The sequence below is a fragment of the Cupressus sempervirens genome, chromosome 7 (genome assembly GCF_028749045.1).
Source record: "Cupressus sempervirens isolate cs-2001-9-10 chromosome 7, ASM2874904v1, whole genome shotgun sequence".
Taxonomy (NCBI): Eukaryota; Viridiplantae; Streptophyta; class Pinopsida; order Cupressales; family Cupressaceae; genus Cupressus; species Cupressus sempervirens.
In genome coordinates this window covers 753,334,339-753,362,056 of record NC_143124.1, presented here as the reverse complement: position 1 = coordinate 753,362,056, position 27,718 = coordinate 753,334,339, and the positions used below count along the sequence as shown (strand labels likewise).

Below are 27,718 nucleotides of genomic sequence, written 5' to 3'. Positions count from 1 at the left end.
TTTATTCTTTCTTTACAAAATATACATTTTGTTTAATATTTGGTTCTTCCAGGAAACTCTTCATTATATTTCTAGCGTTCATCTTTTTTACCCATTGTGGAAAAGTGGAAAATGAAAGCAAAGGGCTGTTGCAATAAAAAAATTCGTGTAAAATATCAAAGTTTGCAACTAATAAACAAAAGCTACAAAACAACAAACCCTAATTTGCAAAATGGTAAAAATAAAAAACATTCAAGATTTGCAAATGAAAACTAAAAAATTTAAACAAAAAATGCATAATACACTAACATGCAAAAAAAAAACCAGCACTTACCTCTTGCAAATGAGTTGAGGAGCGTTGATATTGACTCCTCAATGCTCCCAATGCAATTTATGTCCTCCCAAGATGGACTTCTGATCTCTTTGGTGCTCTTCCTTCTTGCCGGTTGGAAACCTATGGATTTTCTTTTCTCTTCTTCTCTCTCACTCTTCCTCTCTTCTACTCATGCTAAGCAAATAGAAGGCTCTTTAGGGTAATAACAAAGAGGAAAGACAAATTAGAAAGCAAATAAAACATGTGTTTTTTTTAAGTCCAACTTTTCATGCTTGCTGCAATGGCCGATTTTTGGTGATACCCCATGGCGATTTGGGCGATTTATGCCATGAATTGCTTATATTGGTGATTCAGGCAATTCATAAGAAAAAATTGCTGCCAGCGATTTCTGATCCCAAAAAAATTGGGAGTCATGAATCTTATCGCCAAATCGGCGATTTTTGGAACTATGCTCACAATTATTTCATCTTCGAGCAACCTTTATGATAACAGTGATGAAACAATGTTGGATACTACCTGTCAGATATTCTCATTTATCCCATTCCATTGAATGGGCTCTCCATTGAAGTGTTCAAACATTTTCTTGCAATGAGCACTACACCATACCATCAAGCAAAATCATACGCTTCTTCTTCCTAAATGACAACACCATCAAACAACATTTTCTAGGTGTCTCCATCAAATTCTATAAGTCAGAGATCATCTTGTCCATGTAAATATACGCATCCTCCCATAATTACTTTATGTAATGAATCTTGGAAAGGATGGCCATTGCCATGTCATGAACTTATACCAAGTCCTCAACGTGCTTATACACCTCAATCGGGATGCCTTTAGTCTAAACTTTTGCACTCTGAGCAACCCTTCTAATCTTGTTAATACCTTCTACTGATTCAGGTAGAATAACTAGAGGAGGAACAAAGGATGTGCCTTCTTTTCTCATTAGACGAGGTAGGTTGTTTATGAATTCACACAAGGCTTTGATCTCACCTTTCACCCTTTGATATTTCTCTTCAAGCTTCTTTATCCTGTCTTTTACAACCTATATGGAATCATCAAAATTCTTTGATGACTTGTGCATGAGAGGCATGTAATTAACATGTTGCTCCTTTGTAGAAATTTGATCCCTGGTCTTGTCCACCATAGGAGTTGCAAGTTGCAAAGTTCTAGATTCCAATTCTCTCCTTTTAACCTTTGTGAACTTCATAGCTTTTCTATTCTCCTTTGATCGATTGATTTACTCTAGAATTTCTTGCAATTCAATTGTAGGGTAAACCACCTGCTCTTGATCTCTTTGAATCCTTTATCTCACCCATTCTAGAATACCAACACCTTGATCACTTTACGTTGTTAATTGCTCATCCCTGCATTATTCTTATATCAATTTCTTCCTCACCTCTAGGACTTTCTGCCATCACTTTAGAAGTTGTTGCCTTTGTAGTAGGAATTTCTACCTCTATTCTAGGAATTTCTGTTTATTCCCTAGGAATGTCTTTCTTTACCATCTCTCTTTCTATCTGAGCTCCAAGAATTTTGTTAGTGGTTATATTGTGTTCCTTACTTTCCTATACATGCCTCTAATAAGCATTAATGCTCAATCTGTCTTACCTAGTCTATGTATTCCCCTTGCCCTATTTCTCTTCTTCTTGTTTCTACTTTTTGCATAGTGAAAGTTCTTATCTCTTAGACATTGAGAGTCTTGGATGGAGCATTTTTAGGTTTGTGCATGTTCTTCTGTGCTTCTTCAATATGAAGATTTTGGCCTCCTCATTGCATGTGTTTCCTAAGCAACAACTTTCTCCTTTTTGCGCTCTGCACTTTTTGATCGAATTTCTCCTTCTATTCTTCCTCCCAAAGGGTGTATTGGTCTCTCATCCTGTAGTGGTTGATGACCCAACAACTTTTATGTCTAGTCATCCTTCAATATAGTAATCGAATTGTTCAATCCACCATTTTATTAAGTCCACGATTAGTTTTGACAATGCATTAAGGTCTGAAATCTCCTTTTGCCAGTCACAGGGATGAATCACTTTCTCCTTTTTTGGATTGTATCCTTTCTGACCACATTTAGGTCTTCGTCCATTTGATCAAGTGCTTGAAATATTTTGCATGGTTTGATGATATTCAGAGGCAATCTAGAATAAGCTCATTCTTCTTGACGACATTAGCCCCAAAAGCCCTTTGGTAAACTCAATGTTGACATCTCTCTCCTGCCACTATCCGTATTTTGTTTTATTAACAGTATTTTTGTCTTTCTCCATAGTGGGGTAGATGAAAGGAATGCAACTCATTTGATAATCTTTCGGCTGCCTCCAAATGCAGGCACATTTCAACATTATCTTCTCCTTTGGAAATCGAGAAATCCTATCCAAACTTCTACTTTCATTTATGAATTTTGTCATACACTATCAATTGTTGAGTGAGTTCCAATAGGGCTATTTTATCTTTTGGATATCTTGAGAGTTTGTATGGGTGTGAAGAAAATCTCTGTAGCTGAATGTAGAAGAAGGTAGGAAATTGAATAGACCATGCTCTGTATTGTCCACTAGCCTCATTGCCCTGACAGATAATCTCATGTGAAGACTTTCTTGCGAAGTCCTAACAACGCACACTGCAATTGCATCATTAACTCTGTTATAGTCATCTATGGCTTGCAAATGTAGTTAAGGATAGCATTTGTGTACTTTCAAACGTGGATTGCCAATCCCAACTATCCCATTGCACCTCAGTCCATCATATCTTGTATGCCTTGCCAACATGTAGATGACATAGGAGCTCATATAAAATTTTCTTGATTGCTTGAGATTCATCAATTGCTTGTCCAAGTTCTTACTAATTAGTCTAGGCCAATCCACATGGTTGTGCTCCTAAACTACCTTATCAACAAAGTGCCATCTCCATGCCTCAAATAGATAGCACTGTGGCAAGCCAAAGAATCTTCTTAGCATCATAATCAAATCACTATATTCACTGTGAAAGTCCAGCCACACAAGTTCCTTAGGTAGTTTGGTGAGGTGGGTCTTATTCTTCCACATCCATTTATAGTTTATGATAGTCTCACTAATATTGAATCCCGAATGAAGGGATTCCAAATGCTTTGGAAACAACTAGTGGAGAAAGATCTGCATTATATTGCCTTCTGAATCCTTGTTGTTCTCTCTCTGAGATCATAATATTTTGCACATTCCATGATCAACTCAACATGCTGAAAAGAAGAGGGAATCCAGCTGCAAGTGCAATTCCATTGTTAATGATTCAGGTCGCAATTTGCTTTTGGTTGACGATCCCTATATCCAAACATTCTTCTGTGAAACTTGTTCATGTCCTAGCATCCAAGGTTGGTATCTCAAACTTTTGCTCACTTTGAAACAATTTTGGATTTAAAATAAAATCCTCGTTGCTCATTCTTTATCAGCTGCCTCTTGGTTACGCTTGTTCCTCTAGGTTTTGCCATCTCTCTTTCCCACAAACTAGAAAATAAATTCACATAAGAACATGTAGGAAAAAGTAAACAAAATTTTTCCGAAAAGGGAAAATTTAGAAATTTGTCAAGAGTTTTCTGCTTTTCTCTAGAATGGGATCTTCTCTCTGTCCCCAAAATCTATACATTTTCACAAATTCTTTCAACTTATAAAAAGATTTATCCTTTCAAAATTTTGCAATCTGAGAATTTTCTCAACAAAGGATGATTTCACGTTCTTCAAGAAATATATTTTTCTCTTTGAGAAATCCTCCAAGAAATTTCATGTTTTTTGAAAAATAATAATTCAGACTCCTCCGTTAGGCCTTCTGAATCTTCAAGCTTCCCATCTCAACTTGGTTCTCCTCAGTTTGTGTGATAATGAAATAAGAGGAACTTCTCATATATAGGCTCTCAACCCAAAAAATTGCTTTGAATGCTGAGAGCTAAAATTGGGAAGCTACTTTGCCTCTTTTCCAGGATTCCAAAAAAAATGCCATTATCATTGTTTTCTTTTGCTTTTTGCTAGTTGCCATTTTGAGTGCTTTAACTTCACCATGAAATTTCATCATAATTTTGGATTTGTTTGATTTGATTTTCCAAATTTTGCCTCTTTATTGCTTTTCCTAATATTCATTAGTTAGTGAATCAATATTTAATTAATTTTAGATTTAAATCCAAAAGGCAATTTTGTAATATTTTGAATTAAAGAATAAATTAATTAACTAAATATCAATATTTAATTAATTTTTTGATTTAAAGCTCAAAAACCAATTTCTTCAAATTCTGCATTTTCCCCAAAATCAAATCCAAATACAAAATAACTTTGAGAAATATCCAATACCAACCATTTAATTAATTTGGCATTGTTTGATTTTAAAGAATGAATTAATTAAATATTAATAGAATCAATATTTAATAAATTTTAAATCCACAATCAAAATCAACTTTTATCTTTAAGTTTTCATTTCGTTCAATTCTCAAGAAATCAATAATCAATTATTAAATAAAAATTTAGTATTCAATAAATCTTCATTTCAAGTCCGAAATTGGTTTATTTGTATTTGTCCTCGAGATATCATTTCAAACACCTTGAAGATTTCTTTGTTGAAATGTTTCATTTCCCCTCCTATGTTAACAAGGATGCATGTATTTGAAGCATTAATTGCTTAACTTAGGCCATCCTTTGCTTGGGCATGTTTTTAGAGGGGCTGAATTTTCATTTTTCTGAAAAACTTCTCTTTGACACCTAGCCTTATTTATGTGCTCCGACGCTGTTTAGTGCGTATAGAGGATTTTTCTTTCAGCTATTTTCCTTGACTTGTCTTGAAATGCACTCAGAAGAGTAATTGTGGGATTTTGGTAGGGTTTAAGGAATTTTTTCTTCTTCTAAACATTTTGCAACTTAGTGCAAAATGTATTGGTTTTTGTGCTTGGATGCATTCCAAGCATGGTTGTGGATTTTCTTCTTGGTTTAGAAATTCCCAACTTGGCACTTCTTGTGTGAGAAGTTCGATGCGGGATTCATGTGTAATATTTCTTCCAAACTTTAAAAAGTACTTAGCATGAGAAGAGACTTATCTTTGCCATTTGTGATCATCTCCTTTTATTAGTCCCCTGGTCATCAAATTGTCCATGGCTATGCTCGAATTGCACTTGGTGCATGTGGGGGTGCCATGGGTTGCTAAAGGTTTCTTTGCATTCTTCCTTGATCAATCCATGGCTTTTCATGTACAAGCTCTCCTCTTAACATCCCCCCAATTTAGATCTGAGTATACACAAGGCTTATTGAGTAGAAGTTGTGCTTGAGAATGGATTCTTCTAGTGCACGAGATTGGTGATATGGACAAGATTTCTAAGATGGGTGTGTGTTTGCATAATTGCTGCCATAGTTGGAAAACTCGCCGAGTTTCCCAGCTCGGCGAGCTTTTCACTAGTTAACTCGCCGAGTTAAAAACTCGGCAGATTGGTAAAAACTCGCCGAGTATTCGGCGAGTAATCGTGAAAAACTTGGTGAGTTTTTCATAAAAACTTGCGATTTACTGGTGAGATTTTCGCCCGCGGCTTGTGACGGATTAAAGCAGCAGTGAATGTGTTTTTTCTCATTCTTTCTTGTATTTACATTGTTTAGAGCTTTGAGGAGTGAAGAGAAGAAGGTTTGGAGGCATTCTTGGCTGATTGCAAGTGATTCAAGGTGGATTTGAGTGGATTGTAGAGGATTCTAACTGATTTTAGAAGACAAATTTCTTTCCAGGTATGTTCATCTTATCATAGTTTGAAAACTTTTTATAGTTTTATAACAAATGTTCTTTTGTTTTTGTTATTGTTAACTTGTTTGTAAATGTTTTCAGATCATTTAAAATCATTTTGAATCATTTGAAACCCTAGCTTCTAAGGATATGGTTGAAGTTTGTTGTTTGCTAAGGATATGGTTGAAGTTTGAAGTTTGAAACTTTGAATCATGTGAAACCCTAGCTTCTAAGTTCTAACTTTGTTTATTCATTTTTCTATATATTTATGTGTAGAGCAGCGGTCAACCATTAAAAAAATGACAAACCCACAAGAAGAGTGGCCACAAACACCATGCCCATCTGGATATATAGGCACTCGGCCTAAAAATGCAAGAGATAAGGCATGGCGGTATGCCTATGAAGCTCCAAATCCAAATGATATTGGGAAGGTGATATGCATTCCCTGTGAGAGAATTATTTCTGGAGGCATAAATCGCTTCAAATACCACCTTGCAGGCATAAAGAAACATGACTCAAATACTTGTCTCAAGGTAACTGATGAAGGAAAAAGATTCATCCATGCCCTACTTGCAGCTGCTGAAGAGAAAAAATTGAATAGGGAGAGGGAAATATTAGCTATGAGGGCAGCCATAGCTGAATCATAAGGAGCTCCTTTTGATATGCAAGAGGAAGAAGAAGCACTTGAGAACATATCAGGATCTCTTCGTGGCCCACGGATCCGCAAACAAAATTTCTCATTTACTGGTTCTGCTTCTTCTACATCTCCTACTTCTTCATCATCACCATCCAGATCCCCATCAGGGATAGGTGATTATTTTGTGCCCAGGAACACACCTGGAGCATAGCCATCATTAGAGGGCATTGCATGGTTTAAGGAGGTGCATGAGCAAACTGATATTGCAGCAGCTGATTTTCTATTTTTCAACAATATCTCAATGAATGCCGCTGATAGTCCCTATTGGGTCAATATGGTGAATGCAATGACAATATCAGGCAAAGGGTACAAGCCGCCTAATCGCAAGGATATGAGTGGAAGGTTAGTATTTTACTATTTAGTAATTGTAAATAATTGTGATTCACTTTAGTTCATTGTTATATTTTAAATCTTAATTGTTATAACTTATTTCCTAATTTTTTACTAACACTTACACTTTATTTAATATTACACCTAAATTTTGTAGGTTGCTTGACAAAGCGGTTGGTAGGGCAATATTGTTGATAGAAGACTAAAAGAAAGAGTGGAAGAAGTATGGCTGCACCATTTTATCTGATGGGTGGACAAATGGAAGAAGTAGAACCATTATTAACTTCTTGATTGCTTGCAAAGATGATGTGGTGTTTTGGAAATCTGTTGATGCCTCCAACAAAGTGAAAAATGCAGCCACATTGGCTTTAATGTTGGAGAATGTTGTCATGGAGGTGGGAATAGAGAATGTGGTGCAAATAATCACAGATAATGCAGCAACATATGTGGCAGCAGGTAGATTTAATTTTTTATATTTGAATCAATATGAATCATGAATGTAATGCTATGGATAATGGTATTATTCAATTTAGATTTGATGTAATTTGTAAATACTAAATATGGAAAGTTTGTTACTGATTATTGATTTTTTGCTAATCTTTTAGGTAGAATCCTCCAAGAGAGGCATCCCACACTTTTTTGGTCACCTTGTGCAGCACATGTCCTTGACCTTCTTTTGGAGGACATAGGAAAACTTGATTGGGTGAGTCCAATTGTGGAAGATGCTAGGTGAGTCACGAAATATATCTATAATCACCCATGGGTTCTCAGTTTGATGAGAAAAGCCACTAAAGGCAAATATTTGATGAGACCTGCTATGACAAGGTTTGCAACGGTCTTCTTGATGTTGCAAAGTATTCTTGACCACATATTGGCTTTGAAGCAAATGTTTGTGTGTGCTGATTGGGTTGCTTCACCTTACTCAAAGAAGCCCGAAGGAGAGGCTGTGGCACGAATAGTGTTTGATGATAGCTTTTTTGCAAAGGCTAAGGAGATTGTGGAGGTAACTTCATTATATTTTTAGTTTATTCAAGTTTCATTATCAATTCATAACTTACTATGTTATTAACTAATTTGTATTTTTCAAATTTCAAATGTAGATGTCTTTGCTCCTGGTTCTAGTCTTGCGCACATGTGATGGGCAGCAATCCCCAATGGGAGGTCTTTATGAGGCCATGGATAGGGCGAAAGAGGCTGTTAGAAGTTACTATCACAGGGATAGTCTCAGATTTGACCCCATTTGGGAAATAATTGATAGGAGGTGGAACAATATGCTCCACCAACCTATTCATGCAGCAGGCTACTTCCTCAATCCCAAATTCAGGTACTATGATAATTGATTGTCCTTGAAGTTGGGATTTTAATAAGTCTTTATTTTACTTTACTTTTTAAGGTTGTGGAGTAAGACTTGATATCATTTTCTATTTGTTTTAGGGTTGATGATTCCTACTCAGATCCTAATGGAGAGGTCATGGAAGGCCTCTCTAAATGCATTGAGAGAATGATATCAAGTGAAGAGGAGAGAGACCTTATTGTGACCGAACAACAAATCTATGTGGAATCAAGGGGTCCTTTGTTCTCTTCTATGCTAGCAAAGAGAGCAAGATCTACTCAAGCACCAGGTAAAGTGTCAAACTTTAAAAATATTGCTAATTGATACGTTGTGCTTCTGATTTTTTTTTTATTGCTTTATAACTTTTTTAATTTTGTTTTGTAGATGCTTGGTGGGCAAGTTGGGGTGGCAATACCCCCAATTTAAGGAAATTTGCTCTCAGAGTCTTATCCCAACCTTGTAGCTCATCCCATTGTGAGCGCAATTGGAGCTTATTTGAGTCCATCCATACAAAGAAAAGAAACAGATTGACTCAAAAATGGCTTAATGACCTTGTTTATGTGCACTATAATCTTAAGTTGCGCATAAAAAAGGCACAGCTCTTAGAACTACTTGGTTCGCTTGATCTAGATGAGATAGATCCTTATTCTAATTGGAAAGCACAGGAGCCAAGTCCATTTGTTTACACCAGATGAGATCGCTGATTTGGAGAGGCAGGCCATGGAGGGGGAGGCTAACACTGATTTTCAGTTCACTATGGATGACATTGAGGATGAGGACGAGGATGATGATGATTCAGGTGAGGATCAAGCATTACCATTAGGAGGAGATGCATTCTCTTCTAGGACGCCGAGCCAGTTAGTAGGGACGTCGAGTGAGGGGGCACAGCCACAGAGTTCACAGTCACGCAGCTCATGCCCTATCCCAGTACGGGGCACTTCGTCTAGGAGTAGACCCCCTTGCTTTCCTGCTAGTGCAAGTGGAAAGAGGAAGATGTGATTGACATTGTCACATTGTATTGATGTATTTAGACTTTTAGTATTTACTTCTAGTTTGACAGATTGAAACTATTTAGTAATTTACTATTTTGCTTCCTACCATGAGCATTCTGCATGAGAATGCAATTTTGTACGCATTATGCATTTATATATATCTAAACTTCATTTTTTTCTTTTGTATTGTCTTTAATTAACTTATTAGATGCATCTTCTCATTAAATTTTGCAAAATAAATGTATTTTTAATTTAATTTCAGCAGTTTTTTCGGTTCTCGAGTTTTTTCCGAGTTTTTTTTTTAAATCGCCGAGTTTTTCCCGATTAAACTTTTGGGGGGCTTGGCGAGTTTTTGCATTTAGTGAGTTTTCCAACTATGATTGCTGCCTCACCACATCGAATCTATGTGAGCGACAAAGGTGTTCACAAAAATATTGGGTGTGATTCCTTCCTTGATGCAGAGATTTACATTCCTCTCCATTTATTTTTGATATATGGATTTATGCTCAAGCTTAATTCCCAATTCGTATGTGGACCTCCGTTAATTTCGCTATTCCTTGAATAAGCTTGTTTTGCACTCAGTCATCTTTTTTGGTATTTTGGTGGACTATTTTCATTCACACTTCATGATATGTTGCTTTTCTTGGTCCTCTAGTTTAATCCACAGAGGACTATTTTCTTCAAAGTGTCTCACGAGAGATGCTAAGAGTGCTTTGCATGACATTTTTCATGGGTGTCATAAATTCCTTTCATTGCAAATTTTTGGATCATTTTGAATCATTTCAGAACTTTCAATGTTTAACATGTTTCTTGGATGCTTTGCTTGAAAGTCCTTTCTTCCATGTATTTTTGTGCTGGGACTCTCTCTTAGCGGTCATTTCATGACAATGGTGAATACGTGTTGGGCATGTGAAGATGTCCTTGGTGAATTGTTCTTTATCCTTCCTAGATTTTCATTTCATTATAGCTCGGGAGTTAATGTCACGTAGACACCCTAAAGTTGGCAGAACGATTAACTTATTTTAAATTAAATCATCTAAATATCCAAGCATTATGAGTGGAAAACAGATTTATTGATTTTTAAAATATTTTTTTATTAAATTAAATCAATGCAATTAAGTAAATATGCAATTGATTAATTCCGTAGTTTAGTTAATCAATTAAAGATTAATTCCAACCCATTCCATGGGTACACTTAAAATCAATCAATTAAACAAATTAATAAATCCTAATTTTCCTCACCAACTACATCGGACAAAATTGGATCAACCAATGAGAATTGAAGACAGTGTTCACATGGATCACCAAAATCATTACAATCTTGGTCACTCGAATTGACTTTGCAATCTTGATCATTCATTTTAAATGTTTGTCCCCGTCATTTGAAACCATTTAAATGAAAATTACTCAACCATGATTAATTGATTTAAGCTTGACTCTACCCCTAAGCCTAGGGAAAATCTATAAATAGTAAGATATTTTATAACAAATCATCTATCATCTTAGCACCATTACTATAGGCAATTTGCTAGATTTGAATTCATTAGCTCAATTGGTCATTTCATAGCTTAATTAGATCATTTTAGCTTGATCTTGTGTCTAGAATCATGATAATCTTTAATTTTCCATTCTAGGACTATCACTATTGTGCTTAGCTTAGAGCATTATTAGTCATTCTAGTTAGGAAGACATGAGACCCTTTTGATTAGCTTAATTTGATAGTTGTTTCATATTGTGTTCTTTATTTTTCAATCAAATTAAGTGTTTCAAAACAATGCTTCATGAAATGCCATTTGTTGTATACATATCATAGGTGTGGATAGGTATGCATTCAGAGACGTTTCTCGTAAATGTTCCCTTATAGCTGCGAATGCATGAAGTGGGTTCTTTTCTAGATTTTGAAATTGCTTAAAATTCTAAAAGAAGCTTTGTCGAAAGTGTGCTTATAAAGATGAGGAATATTCATAAACTGTTTTCTTAATCTATGTTCAAAAAATATAACCCATGTTTGTGAATTTTTTTTACATTGTGAAGGGTACAGTTGTGAACCATTTTAAGCATTCTCCTTCATTACTCCATTTTCCCTTACATTCCAAAACTTCTCATGTGAGTAGGCATGCTTTATAACTACAGATAGCTACATGGTCAGTGTTGAGGATTTGAAATCTTGACCATATCCAACCATCACTTTCGGACTTCAACTTGAGTGTGTCGACAACTCTTTGAGTACCATTGGATAACACTAATATTTGTAGACTTAGAACACCACCTTAGGTTTTGGGAAAGAATCCATGCAGAGAACATTTGGATCCATGTGAAAGATTAGACTTCTCATGATTTTCTTGTTTCTAATTCAACCTTTAACAGACTCTTTGATTATTCAACACCTTCTCCAACTTAGGTGTAACTTGGGCATGTAGGTGAACTGTTTGAGGGAAAAGGATTTCCAACTAAAATTGAAAGTTTATAACTAGGAATTATATCTCAAAAAGGTACTTAGCTGAATTACCACTGTTCCAAAACCTAAGAGACTATAGCTAGAGCTACCAGAAACACAAAACCAAAAGAGGCCAAGCAAGCGAAAAGATAGGGCTCCCATCACAATTGGCGATGTGTGATTAGGTCACAACAAGACCTAATGTGTTTTTTCCTCCCAAATGAGATATTTGAATTTTCCTTAACTAAACAATATTATAATTTTAGATTCTTGCTATGGCTGACCTTGAATGATGAAAACTAAACATAAAAGGAGTCTACACAAGCTTTTCAACACTAAATATACATCATTTCTTTGGGCCAACCTCATAGAAAGGTGCAACCGTTTTGTGTAAAGTGTCTTGAAGCAACAAAACTGTATTTTTTGGTCTAAGGAGGATAAGCTCATTGCAGTGATATAAGTGGTGGTTTGAAGAGGCATTTAAGTCGTGTGTGTGTGTGTGTGTAACAATATTTTGGAGGTTATTTTATGACGCAATTCATTGAATATCTTTATGATTTTAAGGCAAATAAGAGCACAGACCAAAAGCAGACTTAACAGAAAATATGTGAAGACTTCCTATTAGTGGCAAATCGTAATATTTAGAGAAGTCATATGACAGATTTTTTTGAGAAGATAAGTAATTTATTTTTTATGTTTCAGATTTTTATTAATATTTTGTATTGGAAGTGTATATTGAATGTTTATAAAAGCTTATTAAATATAAATATGAATTTATAATTATCGTGTTCCTAATTTTATCTTTTATTTATTTGAGTTGATAAAATGCTGTTAATGCTTTTAAAGTGTTTTTTCTTTTCCTTTTTTCTCATGTTCTCTGGGTTTCTTAGTCAAAACCTACAACTGCATAAAACTGAAATGTGTATTTTTTGTTAAATATATTATGGAAGGAATGGTTTCCAAGACTTTAATTTACTTATCAAATAAATAGAACATGGTCACTACTAGTTCAAGTGTCTTGATTAATATTGCAATGCATCACATTTTTATTTTTGTTTGATAATTAATATAAAAGACAAAAAGGAGGAAAGGAAAACAAAAAAAACAACATTTATTTTCTTCAAACCTTGTGACAATTTCTCTGAGCTACTAACTTGTTCTGAATTTTCAAAATATCTCCTCCCCAAACATGAACCTTGGGACCTACAGTGGAAGGGTTCGCTAACCAGATAAAGTTTTCTAAAACTCTTTCAGTTTGCTATGATGTATATGACATGCATGATTACAACAAGAAATAATCTTCAGAACGATATGTTTCTGCCTGCAGGTTCCCATAGATTCATGCGTTCTGGGGAATCAACACTCTCCCTTCTTGCAGCAGGTTTACAGTCAAACTTGATCGTTAGGCTTTTCTAATGTTCCATGGAAAGTGTGCTTGAGAGCACTTATCCTATTTATGATTTCTTTTACATAGTACTCATTTGGGACAAGTGATTTGCAGGCTTCGCACATAACTGGAGGCATTTATTTAAAGCCACAACAGCCAGAAGGGTTGTTCCAGTTTCTTGCTGTAAGTGTACTAACTAGTTTCATTTCATTCCTGGCCAGTATCTTTTATGTTTGTTGTAGTTCATGGTAAAGCCTGAAAAGAGATTATGTCATTCGACCTTTTTTTAAGGGTATACGTGAAGGTTACTTAACATCTTTAGTAATTATTTGATATAATTTTTTAATTCACTGTGTATTTTGGTCCCAGTTTATCTGTCTTTGCATGAGGATTTTATTTGTTAAGAAGCTCAATGTCTTTAGGCTGCTTAGTAATCCACTTGAGACTTTGGCTGATAGTTTGTTTTCTTACAACACTTATTTGTTATTGGAAAAACACTTTGGGCATTAGGTGCTCAATTGTATTTATCGATTGTGATTAATGTAGCACTGATAACTAGCAAATTGAGTAATAGCAGTTTGGTGAGTGATATATTATATATTTTAATTTAAAAGAGTAAACCATATACTAATCCCTGAAATTGCCTGCAACAATGTATGAGAGATAGTCAAAACAATTTTTGAAAGGTTGAGCTGTGTGAAACTTATCTTTTGTGTGAGTTTGTTATTTCCATTGGGATTTGATGTTCATCAAATGGTTATTTTGGTACTTGTTTGTTGATTCAGATGGTGTTTGCAACTGATTTGCATTCTCGCAGATTTCTTCAACTTCCCAGGCCAACAGGAGTTGACTTTCGTGCTTCGTAAGTATCTTCTCCTTAAGAATCTGCTCATGAGTAGATCTTCTTAATAGCTATTCTGTTAGTTTTATTTTTGTTTAAATTCCAATCCTAGTGACTAATTACCTACTGCTTTGAAAACATTGTATTAATCACATGAGTGATAATGTATTACAATTCAAACTGCAGAAATGAAAGTTGAAGTTGTTGGGAATTAGTGTTCACATAGGTGATAATATTGCATCATAGGATGCGCAAATAATCGAGCATAAAATAATTAGGGAGGTGTTGGTATATGTGTTGAAAATAAGTGTCATTATTATTAAGATGTTGAGAAACAACTTAATAATATTATTAGTCACAAGGTTTGTTATCTTATTAATAGTACTTATGTTTGAGTTGTTAAGACAACTCAGTATTAATGGGGAGGTTGTTTGGGTTATTCCCTATAAAATGGGATGCGAGTAATCCTATACATATGTATGATGTATTTGAATGAAATGTAGAAGCACAGGTTATTATTGTATAGTACCATTTGGATTCTTTTTTGACTCTGTCATTATGGTTTAATAGAAGCAAACACAGATAATTACACAATATGAATTTATAACCTGTTTTGCATTAATTCCTTTGACAAACACACAAGGAATCCTCCACAAGTAATATAAGTCACAGTTTCATGGAAACTAACTTATATAATTCTGTGTTCAGTCTTTCAGTTCTTCGAAAACCAATCTGAATGAAAATACTTACAATGTTGTATTTTGCTCCTATATTTATTCTAATTCAGCTCAAATCTGATCTTCTGAAAATCGGCTTTATTATTAAAGCATGCTACATACATATTGACGAGATGGAAGATAGATCTAAACCATTAGTGATTGTTTTAGCCGAACATTCAACAAAGGACTCTCACTGCAATCACTATAGTAAAGGACAAAATAGACTAACTTAAACTGCTTGAACTATTCCCTGCAGGTTTACACTTAACCTATGCGGAAGTTCCTTATCCAAGATGAAAACTTGACACTCCCTGTTTAACAAGGAAGGAATTCTGCACCCATCTAAGCTTTTTTTGTAAAAGCCTGAAACTTACATTAAGGGCTAGGAGAGAATATCAGCTACTTGCTGATCTATGGAAATGTACTAGAGATTAATGGCCCCTTTCTGTACCTTGTCTCTTATGTAGTGATCTCTATGTGTCTGGACTTGTAATGGATACTGAATTCTCGTAGAGTTTTAACTCAACTCTGATTATCACAATATGTCGGTGTTAATATATTTACACCCCAATTCCTTCTCTTCTAAACATCAACCCTAAGAAGGATGGGAAATTAGTATTCCGTAGGGCACTTGGAAACCAATCTACAAGCAGGCCCCCTTAAGGCATTGAGAATCAATGTTCATACCTGTCTCCGGACTTCTCCCTTAAGGTATTGGAAATACACGTCCTTACCCATATCGGAACTCACTTACCTTATGAGGAATTACTTTGCCTTTCCCTAATAGAAGCAACCTACCCTCTTATAGAGCTATAGCAAGTGTTAAGAAATAGGCTATGCATGTGTGTGTGTGTGTGCACGTGCGCGTTAGATCATATAAGGATTTTGTTGATGTGAGTTTTATTCCACTACAACATGCAGAATCAAACACAATGTTTCAGAGTGAAACACCAAATATTCAATCCTCTCTTCGTATAAGGTCATCTCTCATGCTAAGATCATGGAATGACTTCAAGGTTTTTTCATTTTTCAACTATTGATACTTGCTCAATGAAATAATGTGACTTGTTGGTAATCACGTAGGGGACTTATGCTAGTTCATTCAATGGATATCGATTGCTTGCACTTCTAAAGATTTATCTTCACTATGTGCAATGATAATAAAGTTATTTGATTTCCTAACTCTTCAATTTTCAACTACTTCTAATCTAGGAGTGGAAGGAAGCATAGATGAGCTTGGACTGTACTAGATGCAATATGGTCACGACTCCACCTACCTAGTGCAAGCTTTAAATGGGTACTAAATGGTTTTCAAATTGATATCTCCTCCATAATATGCTATATGGATGCAAACTAAAGATTAAATATTGATAGAAGTTAAGTGCTTTCGATCATCGGTTAACTACACAAGGTACACTTACAATCAACAAGAAGCTAGTGGCCTAGTTTTGTTCAAGTCAAGAAGTTCCACAATTACTTTCATCCAACTATACCTATTTCAATATGAAATGAAATCTGCCCTAAGCAAAAGATTGAGGAAACCATGTAACACTTAAAAAATAAAACATAAAGTAAGCCACCATGAAGACCAATGAATTATCAATCATTTTGATAGCATTTTAGCAACAATTTGATTGAGTCTCTCACTTAGTGACGTAGGAGCATCCTAGGGTAGTCCGCAATCCTGCATGTTGTGGTGGTTGAACCTTGGAGATGGAGGACTCCGTCGTGGAAGGATTGGGTGCTTGGTCACTATAGAGTAGGTTTTGGTTATAGTGTTGGCCAGGGAGCTCAGTCACTAAAGGGGCTCGGTCACTGAAGGAGCTCGACATGAACTGTTGCTCAGCATGTGTTGGTTGCTTGACAATTAAAGGTGGTAGGCGATGCTTGATCATGCTTGGTGGTTTGCTGACGCTCGACAACTTGGCTTGCTAAATGGAGTTCTTGTGATTGGATCGATCGACTTGGTGCATTTATTGCACATAGCATGTGATCATGACGTGAATTGATCTGGAGATGTGTGTGGACTTATTTGGGCTTGGAACTTTATCCTAGGTGCATTTAATGGGTGTTGCAAGCCGACTGAGGCATTTTGTATTTAATATCTGTTGCAGGCCAACTTGTGGCTCAAATGTGTATTTAATGTAAGGGTTTATCTAATTTATAACTTGCTAGGCCGACTTGTGACTAAACTGGGTATAAGTAGAGGGTCTTGTAGAGTCTTGAATCATTTTTTCAGCATGGAGTAGGTAAGAGGAGCGAGGTTGAGCAGAGCTAGTAACTGCGGCTTGGGAAACAAGAAGGTTGCTTGGTGGCTTATGAGCACAAGTTTAGATTCTTCTTGGGGTTTTCTACTAGATTGCGGATCTAGGCTAGCTAGGATTCGGATCTTGCGAGATCTTGCATAATTACTATTGTAATTGCTTATGTATTTGGCCGTAACCCGAAAGGCCTTACATCGGGGCATGTTGGATGTAAATCTTATGATTCTGTTATGAGAATTGGCATTGTTGTGGGTCTAAATCTCTGTGTTATTGTTTATATTCCACTGTGTGGTTATTTGTTGGGGGCTAGGACATCTCCTTTGGAGATTCTCTTGCCTTGTACTACATCAAATGGCATCAGAGCGAAGGTTGATCTTGTGGAGCTAGTTGATTTGTTGTAGAGGGTTTGCGAAGATCTTGGAAGATGCCTTTGAGAAGATTAGACCCTAGGGAGATCGCAGATCTCTGTGATGTTTTAGAGATTAAGATTTTAGAGAAGGTTAAAGAAGATTTCAAGTCTCAGATGGAGCTGATGAAGAATGATATGGTTGCTGGGAGGAGATCATGAGAGCTATATTTGGTGTACCTTGGAAAGTGGGTACTGAGGATGGTTATGAAGAAGCTGTTGAAGACTTTGAAGTTGCTAGATCTAGTGGTGAGGACAGAGTTGATCACATGAAGAGGCCTATGGAAGATAGGGCTGGTCAGTTTGATAGATCTAGAGCTCACTTGAAGCTGAAGCACAAGATGGATGTTTCTATTTTTCTCAGGTACTTTGAATCCTAAAGACCTGATTGATTGGATTGGTGAATTGGAAGACTACTTTGAGTTAGACGATATTGGAGATCCGTTCAGAGTGAGGTTGGCACAAACTAAGTTGAAAGGACATGCTGCATTATGGTAGAAAGAATTGCAAAGAGATAGAGAAGAAGAAGATGAAATGAAGATCTAGATGGAGGTTGATGGTGACAAAATTGAAGGCTAAGCTCATTCCAGTTGATTATGAAGTTGAATTGTTTAAGTGGTTGTAGAATCTAAAGTAGAAGGATTTGTGTGTGAAACATTATATAGAGGAGTACAAGTTGACTATTCGGTTCGGATATAGAGAACTTTCTAAAGAAAAGGTGGCTAGATATATTAATGGACTAAGATTCAATATTGAGGATGAGATTGGTATGCTGAATATTACTTCAGTTGAGGATGCTTGTCAGTATGCTCTGAGCATGGAAGAGAAGTTGAAAAGAAGACATCAAGGTAATTCTCAAGGGAAGGAGAAGAAGGAATATTTTGAGAAGAATAAATGGATTGCTGAAGATGAGTTGAATCTTGTTGAACATAGAAAGAGAACAGATAGAGGTGCATTTAAAGGTAATTGTTTTCATTGTGGTGAAGGATATAGAGCTTATGAATGAAAGCCGGTGATCGAAGAGCTGCTGTTGTGAATGAGGCAGAAGACTTGGTCAATGAACCCAAGAGGGAAGGAGAGAACTTGCTGTCTCGATGAGTACTATTTGGCAAAAGGGTACTTGAACCTTGTCAAAGGAGTAATTTGTTCATGACTCGTTGTATGTTTGTTGGTAAAATTGGCAATGTGATTGTGGATGCTGGTAGTATTGATAACCTTGTTGCTGAGGAGATGGTTTAGAAGCTTAGTTTGAAGAGAATGAGACATCCTTGTCCTTCTAGGATTGGTTGGTTGCAAGATGAACATGATTTGAAAGTGAGGGAGTAGTGTCTTGTTGATTTTTAGATTGGGCAGTATAAGGATCAAGTGTTGTGTGATATTGTAGACATGAGTAGTTGTCACATATTGCTTGCTAGACCTTGGCAGTATGATTGCAAAGCTATGCATGATTGTGTGAAGAATGTATTTACAGTTGAGAAAGGTGGCAGGAAGTTTTCACTGATTTCTTTGCAAAATGAACTCAATAGGAGGAACCCGAGTTTTGGCAGCCAAGTTGAGTTGAAGGATTTTGAGAGGGTTAGAGATTAGTGTGAAAACAAACCTATGCTACACTGAGGAAGGATGTGAAGAAACAGAGTAAACAGTTGTTTGTTGCTGGAAGTGGTTGGCAGAAGTGGAATAAAGGGAAGATTCTGCAAGTTGAAGACTTGGAGGACATGTATGTGAAGAACCAATTTGGGATTTATGTGTTGAATCCCTCAAGTTGTTCTTCCAGCCAATAAGAACATCTTTTTCGCACTTGGGGTGTCTGATGCAGAGCATCCTAGGGTAGTCCACAATCCTGCATGTTGTGGTGGTTGAACCTTGGAGTTGGAGGCTCAGTCATAGAGGGACTGGGTGCTCGGTCCCTATAGAGCAGTTTTTGGTTATAGTGTTGGCCGGGCAACTAGTCACTAAAGGGGCATGGTCGTTGAAGGAGCTCATCATCAATTGTTGCTTAGCAGATATTGTGTTGCTCAACAACTGAAGGAGGTTGGTGATGCTTGCAGATGCTCGGTCATGCTTGGTGGTTTGTTGACACTTGATAGTTTGGCTTGCTGAATGGAGTTCTTGCGAATTGGATTGGTTGACTTGGTGCATTTAATGCACGTAGCGTGTGATCGTGACGTGGATCGATTTGGAGATGTTTGTGAACTTATTTTGGGCCTTGGATCTTTATCGTAGGTGCATTTAATGGGTGTTGTAAGCCAACTAAGGCATTTTGTATTTAATATTTGTTGTAGGCTGACTTGTGGCTCAAATCTGTATTTAATGTAAGGATTTATTTAATTTGTAACTTGCTAGGCTGACTTGTGGCTTAGTTGGGTATAAGTAGAGGGTCTTGTGGAGTCTTGAATCATTTTCTAGCATGGAGTAGTAGCTTAGAGGAGCGAAGTTGAGCAGAGCTAGTAGCCATAGCTTGGGATAAAAAAGGTTGCTCAGTGGTTTGCGAGCACAAATTTATATTCTTCTTGGGGTTTTCTACTAGATTGTGGATGTGGGCTAGCTAGGGTTTGGATCTTGTGAGGTCTTGCATAATTACTATTGTAATTGCTTATGTATTTGACCGTAACCCAAAAGGCTTTACAACTGGGCATGTTGGATATAAATCTTATGATTCTATTATGAGAATCGGCATTGTTGTGGATCTAAATCTCTATATTACTGTTTATATTCTACTGTGTGGTTATTTGCTGGGGCTAGGACATCTCATTTGGGGATTCTCCTGCCTTGTACTGCATCACTTAGCTAGCCTAATCTAATCTCCTACTAGCTCTCTAGCTCCTCTCTTTTCTAACTCTTTACAAATGAGAAGACCTTGGCCTTTTGTAGTTATTCAATTACAATGAAGTGCCAATATCGATTCAAGATCAAGGGCCAAGAATTATCCTCATAAACTCTAATTAGGGTTGCTACCCATTCAACCAATTACATAAAGGCGCCATCTTGTGGGCCAATAAGAAAATTACCATGTTCTTGAGAACTAATGAGAAAATTGTACACTTGGCTTTGTTAAGATATTAGTATTTAAATATTGAAACTTATACTCAGTAGATAATAATAATAATAATATATATATATATATATATATATAATTGTATTAAATCACTATTTATTATCTACCGCCAGTTCATCTTAATAATACACATTATTATTTGATTTGATTGCATATATATATATATAATTGTATTAAATCACTGTTTATTATCTACCACCAGTTCATCTTAATAATACATTGTTATTTGATCTGATTGCATATCGAGCAACCCAGGAAGCAGATTAATGTTGTGTTAAGGTTACAATGGACAATGATATAATTGTCTATGAATACCATCGCATTGCTTGGGTTGTCGGATGACATCCTGTGTCTTTATTATGTTATTGTGGTCGTGTCTTATACATTGGTATTATGTTAACTGCTAACTAATTATATGAACCGACGTCAGTACATATGGATATTGAGGCATGACCACGTAGGGTCATGCCCCTACTTGGTGCTGCTTTCAATATGTATATATATTGACTTTTATTTGTATCTGAACATCATATCAATAAGCACGACATACTGATTTCAGAGAAGAATAATTACTGTCATAGCAAGAATAATTAAGTCTGATTTTGAATAAAAGAAAAACACCAGCCTGCAATAAAGAGAATTCAAACTGAAACAATTTTGATAAGTCTACACCAAGATCTCATAAATTACATGGTATTAGAGCCTACTTGGTAGAGAGACTCAAAAGTGCAAGAAAAATGTCAAATAACGTAAGAGTAGAAGACAGACTCGAAGGTGCTGTAAATTTTTTTCATGGAAAATTCGGATTACCACAATCCTTGAAGTACTAGAAGTAGAATCCTTCATTGAATCTGATAATCCAATTCTTGAAGATGAAACAAAAAAAATCACTTGGAAAAGGTGAAACAATAAAGCCAAGAAAATAATAGTAGACTCTGTAAAGGATCACATACTTCCTTCCATTTCAAATATGAAGAAAGCCTTTGAAGTATTCACAACAATTAAAAATGCATTCGAAATCAACAACTCAAGCAGATTGATTACTCTAAAGAATCAACTGATGAATACTAAAATGAATAAGGGAGAAACAATCTCATCTTATTTTGGAAGGATGTCTGAAATTAAGAATCACCTAAATTCCATTGGAAACAAAGTAGAAGATCAAGAACTCCCTATATTAGTACTTAGAGGATTACCACTATCATGGGAAGCATTTATTCAAGTTGTCAGTAGGCCTTCAATTCCTCCATTTGATCAACTAAATATTGATTGTACATCAGAAGAGTCAAGATTAATATCTAGAATTATTGTATCAAATCAAGAGGGAGAAAATCAGGCTTTTTTCTTACCTCCAAATCATCAAGGGAAAAAGAGGAAATTTAAAGGAAAGAAACATGACTATAAGAAGAAGAACTATAAGTTCAACAATGCTAATCTCTCCAAAGCTAAATGCTATAAGTGTGAAAAATTCAGACATGTCTGCAGTAAATGTCCTAGAAGGGAGAGAATCTTAGCCTCTTTAGCCTAAAGTAAGAAAGATGAAAATCTAGTATTCTTCTCTACTTTATCAAGTGAGATAAACTCAAATGAAAGTATGTGGGTAATAGATAGTGGTGCCTCTCGACATATAATAGGATTTAGGGACAAATTTGAAACACTTAAAAATTACAGATCTAAAGGAGTTACTATTGGAGACAACTCCCACTCATCCAGTCAAAGGTATCGGGACCTGCTTAATTCAATTAAGGACTGGAGTTACATTAAAAGTGAAAGATGTTCTATCTGTACCTGGAATAAAAAGAAACCTAATTTCAATCTCTCGATTAATGGATGCAGTGTTTCAAGTCACATTCAACAAAGACAGTTTTGTACTGGCCTAAAAACTCAACTCAAAAATGCTATCACCATAGGAACTAGAGATGGGACTTTATATAAACTATGTAACATTCAAAATCAAGTCCCAAATCATGAAATAACAAACTCTAATGAAATTTGGCATAGAAGACTTTGGCATATTGGTTTCAATTCACTACCAAAGATAGGAAAGATCACTTCTGGAATTCCAAATCTAAATTCTAAACATATGAGTATATGTAAAGGCTGTGCTTTAGGAAAGAACATTAAAAAACCTTTCCCTCCTAGTGAACACAAGTCTAAATCAATCCTGGAACTAATTCACTCAGATCTATGTGGGCCCATGCCAACTCTCTCTCTAGGAGGTTACTCCTATTACATAACCTTCATCGATGATTACTCTAGGAAGACTTGGATCTTCTTTCTAAAAGTTAAAGAATCAAATGAAGTGTAATCAAAATTCAAAGAATTCAAAGAATTGGTGGAAAATTGAGTGTCAGAGAAAATTATAACTCTAAGATCTGACAATGGGGGAGAATATACCTTTGAGAATTTCAAAGCTTTTTGTTCATCTGTTGGGATTAAGAGGGAGTATACAGTATCTTATAATCCTCAATAGAATGGGGTAGCAGAAAAGAAAAATAGAACTATTGTTGAGGTAGCAAAAACTATGCTTCATAATCAAAATCTACACTTTTCATTTTGGGTAGAAGCCACTAATACTGCTGTATACATACAAAACAAATGTCCACACTCCATTCTAGAAAATATAACACCTAAAGAAGTCTTTATAGGAAATAAACCTGACTTAAGTCATCTTAGAATTTTTGATTGTCCTGTGTATATACATATACCTAAAGAAAGAAGAACTAAGTTAGAACCATTCAGTAAGAGAGGAATATTTGTCGGGTATAGTGAAAACTCAAAAGGATATATAGAGTCTATTTTCCTGGACAAAGATTAGTAGAAGTAAGCAGAGATGTCATATTCGAGAAAAACACCGCCTTAAAACTATCTATAAGCGCAAATGATGAGCCTTCAACAGACTTAGATGAAAATCCACAATTTGAAATTTAGAGGGAGAACATATCAGAAGAAACAAGTTCAGTACATGATGCAGAAAATAGAAACATCACAAATATAAAAAAAAGACCATTATGGGCAAGAAAAATGATTGAAGAAAATGATGTTGAACCAGATGAAATTACTAAGGAAGTCATGAAAACCAGAAATAAATCATGTTATACTACACTAGTAACTGAACTCACTAAATCTGAACCTACATCTGTTCAAGAAACTCTAACTTGTCAAGCATGGAAAGATGCTATGGTTGAAGAATATTAATCAATACTACAAAATGATGTTTGGGACATTGTGTCTAGACCTAAAGTCAAATCTGTTGTCGCTTTTAAATGACTATAAAATCAAATATGCAGCATATGGGAGCACTGAGAAACATAAAGCAAGGTTTATTGCTCGAGGTTTTTCGCAGAAGGCAGGTATTGATTATGAAGAAACCTTTGTCCCGGTTGCTTGTTTCACTTCAGTCAGGACAATTCTTGCATTAGCAGTAGCAAAAGGATGGAAAGTGCATCAAATGGATGTGAAAATTGCATTCTTGAATGGAGTCATAAATGAAGAAGTTTATATTGAACAACTTGAAGGTTTTGTGATAAAATATGAAAATCTTTATGTATGTAAATTAAAGAAAGCATTGTATGGCCTGAAACAAGCTCCTCGAGATTGATATGAAAGAATTGACATCTTAGGAAATTGGGATACTCTAAAAATGAAGCTGATCCTAATATCTATTTAAAAATTTCTAATGGAGATATGATCATTTTGGTTCTGTATGTTGATGATCTCTTAATAATAGGTGAAGATCATCTTATTACTAAATGCAAACAGGATCTTGCTGCTGAATTTGACATGAAAGACCTCGACTTGCTACATTACTTTTTGCGCTTAGAAGTATGTCAAAAGGAAGATTACATATTCTTAAATCAAGAAAAATACACTTAGGATATTTTGAACAGATTTGGAATGATGGACAGCAAGCCACTTGCAATTCCAATGGAAACTAATCCACACAAGCTAAAAGAGGAAGCAACACATTTAGAATCTATTTGATCCTACCCTCAACGGAAAAATTATTGGATCTCTCACGTTTTTAGTAGACATTAGACCTGATATTTGTTATTTCACAAATGTTCTTAGTCACTTTATTTGTGAACCTAAGAAAATACACCTGATGGCGGCTTAACATGTTTTGAGATATCTATGTGGCACTATTGGTTTTGGACTAAAGTACAAAAATGTTGAAATCAAACTTGAAGGCTATACTGATTTTGATTGAGCTGATTGTTCCATAAATTGAAAGAGTACCTCCAAATGTTGCTTTAGCCTTGGATCAACAATGATATCATGGTTCAATAGAAAACAACCTACAGTTGCCTTGAGTTCTATTGAAGCAGAATATATGGCAGCCTCCATGGGAGCACGTGAAGCAGTTTGGTTAAGGAAACTGTTATTTGGATTATTTGGAAAGAAGTTAGATTCTACCGTGATTCATTGTGACAATCAGAGTTGTATCAAACTTTCTGCAAATCCAGTGTTCCAAAATTGGTCAAAGCACATTGAGACTCCTTACCACTTTATCAGAGACATGGTTGACCGGAATGTGATCAAGTTGATCTATGTTAACACAAATGATCAAAATGCTAACATTTTCACTAAACCTCTTGCAAGAGTGAAAATAGAGTATTTTAGATCTAAACTTGGTATGACAAATATGTAATTACATTTTTGTAAATTTATTCATGAATATTGTTATATTAAATTATTGTTTGCAAACTTGTTAATGGAAGGTGACACTCTTCCATATTTTTGTCAAAGGTCTCTATTATAAGGTGATGATCTTATAAATAGATGACCAATCTTTAATACCAAAAGTGTTGAAGATTATTGGTGTCATTGTTATAGGACGAATTTTGCTAGACACATTGATATCCATCATGATTATAGGCCGGATCTTGCCGGACATCATGAAAATTATTGGTGTCATTGTTATAGGCTGGATTCTGCCAGACACATTGATATCCAGCATGATTATAGGCCGGATCTTGCCGGACATCATGAAAATCAGCTATTATGGCTCTCTAGACCAGACTTTGCCGGATACCACATTCTATCAGATATATTTGAGTCATGCTTACTTGTATGTAGAAGTTTCAATCCTTCATTGCTAAAGAGGGAGTGTTAAGATATTAGCATTTAAGTATTGAAACTTATACTCAGTGGATATATATATAATTAAATCACTGTTTATTATCTACCGCCAATTCATCTTAATAATACATTATTATTTGATCTGATTGCATATTGAACAACCCAAGAAGCAGCCAATCTTTCCTTTCTTTTCAAGGTTGGAGTTTTTTTATGTTTTTAGGAATTTCGAGGGCGGGATTCCTCTAATCAAAGGAATTCCACCATTTCCATCTCATGCTGGTTTATGGCTTTATTCCATCAATTCTTACCTTTTTTTTCAATTCCTTGGCGAATTTGGATGATTGCTGCTGTAGAAGCACAAAATTCCTAGAGTCAAGGAATTTCTATAGGAAGAATTCCCCTAATCAATGGAATTCTAACTAGAACTGATGCACATAGACTTTCCTTTAAAAAATACTCCTGACTTCGTTGATTGCCTTGCTTTGGTTCCAATTCCGATCTCTAACTTAGGCACTTTGGTTTCCATTCAAATGAAGGATCCATTGCTGGGTGAAACTTTAGGAAAGAGAGGAATTTTTAAGACAGAATTCCTCTAATTAGAGGAATTCCAACCTGTCCTCTATGGTCTCACGTTCTCTCCCAACTTTGCCAGTTCACCACTTTGATCCTTGCAACAATTCGCCTTTCTCAAACCTTCTGATTTGCATCAAAATCCAGGACTATAGGCTGGGAGGAGATTTGAGGAAGGCGGAGTTTGCATGGGCGGATTTTCTCTAATCAGAGGAACCTGAATTCATGATGCTCATAATCCTAACTTTCACAACCTCAAAATTTTCCCCTCAGCTTTGCCACTCCATTTTGAATCTCAATATTTACCCTCCTTCACTTGGGTATTTTAATCTTCGTCAAATTTCAGTGCTTTTGTTGGAGTTTTCCGTAATCAGAGGAATTCCGACCTGCCTTTACCATGCCCAAACCTTCTCCGTCTCTCTTCTAAATCTCAATACCTTGACCTTTCTAATCCTCAATTTTCTATCCTTAACTGCGGTGGGTGGCTTAGGTTACATTAACACTTTAATGTTCTAGAAGGGTGGTAATTTCAGAATTGGAGGAAAACTTGAGCAGAATTCCCAGAATCGGAGGAATTTCCAGCAGATCCACTTTCTCATGTGATTAGGAAATCTTTTCCTACCTTTGCCCATTGCCTCTGTTGCAAACAAGACCCTAGGTTGGGATAGAAGGTGTTTTCATACTCATGCTGAAGTCTGATTTTGCCTCTCATTATTCCTCAATATGATTTTCATCCCCCACTCAAGACTTAACCTCTAGTCCGTGCCTAGTCACCTCTAAATGACCTCAAGATTTCCCCACTTAAGCCCAACGACCTGACTGATTTTGATCTTGCTCTCACTTCCCCGACATCATCAAACTCCTCCTCGAGGACTTGGAGACTTGAAGTTGCTACCTCCTAAGACACCTAGACCATCTACACCCAGAACAGAATCGAAAAGCGGGGATCCTCATTTGCAAATAGAATTCACATATAATATTCTGTAAATCATTATTAAACTCATAGATATGATACAACATAATTTTCTGTCACACAATGCTTGCCAACAATGTAATTGATTCATTTCCTTTCTCATCTCTTTCTTGTGAAGAGTATCAAATATAATTTATAATCTCCAATTTTTCGATCAGTTACTGGGTTTTGACCCTGATGCTTGGATTCGGGTCTAGGTTCGCATGGGTCTGGATTCGCGCCAGGGTTCATGGCGAGCCTGGGCAGGGTCCGGATTTTGGACTGTGGATCCATCCGGGTCTGTGTTGAAGAGTAAAACTGAGCAAAATCTCCGGATTATTTTTGTTTTTCAGTCCGAGGTACTTATAACAGAAGTAAGAAATGACTGTAGCAGCATTCTGAGTATGTCAGATTAATTTCTGAACATAATCAGATATTGGCTGCTGCTTGTTTACTGTGATTCTATGTGAAGTGACAGTATATAGACAACTACAGTAGTCATTAGTCTGATTGCTAAGTGACCACATATTTGTAAAATTCTGAGATTGTGGAAGTATTTAGTTTTTAACAATTTTCTTGTAAACTTCAAATGGTATAAAATGTATTTGATTTAAAATCAGTGACGAGTTGT

The 27,718-nt window shown here is 35.8% G+C and overlaps 2 protein-coding genes across 3 annotated transcripts in view; both read left to right on the top strand.

Moving 5' to 3' along the window:
• LOC149549452 (basal transcription factor complex subunit-like protein) overlaps window positions 1-27,718 on the top strand; it is a 166,976-nt gene that overhangs the window by 112,047 nt on the left and 27,211 nt on the right. For both annotated transcript variants that reach the window (XM_089792836.1, XM_089792835.1), the window contains exons 7-9: window positions 13,139-13,192; window positions 13,313-13,381; window positions 13,984-14,060. In XM_089792836.1, coding sequence (XP_089648962.1) covers window positions 13,139-13,192; window positions 13,313-13,381; window positions 13,984-14,060 — 200 coding nt within the window. The remainder of the gene's footprint in view (window positions 1-13,138; window positions 13,193-13,312; window positions 13,382-13,983; window positions 14,061-27,718) is intronic.
• On the top strand, window positions 6,253-9,588 carry LOC149549453 (uncharacterized). The gene is made up of 3 exons (XM_089792837.1): window positions 6,253-7,061; window positions 7,207-8,671; window positions 8,767-9,588. The coding sequence occupies exons 2-3, from the start codon at window positions 8,521-8,523 to the stop codon at window positions 9,075-9,077; spliced, it is 462 nt and encodes a 153-aa protein (XP_089648963.1). The 5' UTR covers window positions 6,253-7,061; window positions 7,207-8,520; the 3' UTR covers window positions 9,078-9,588.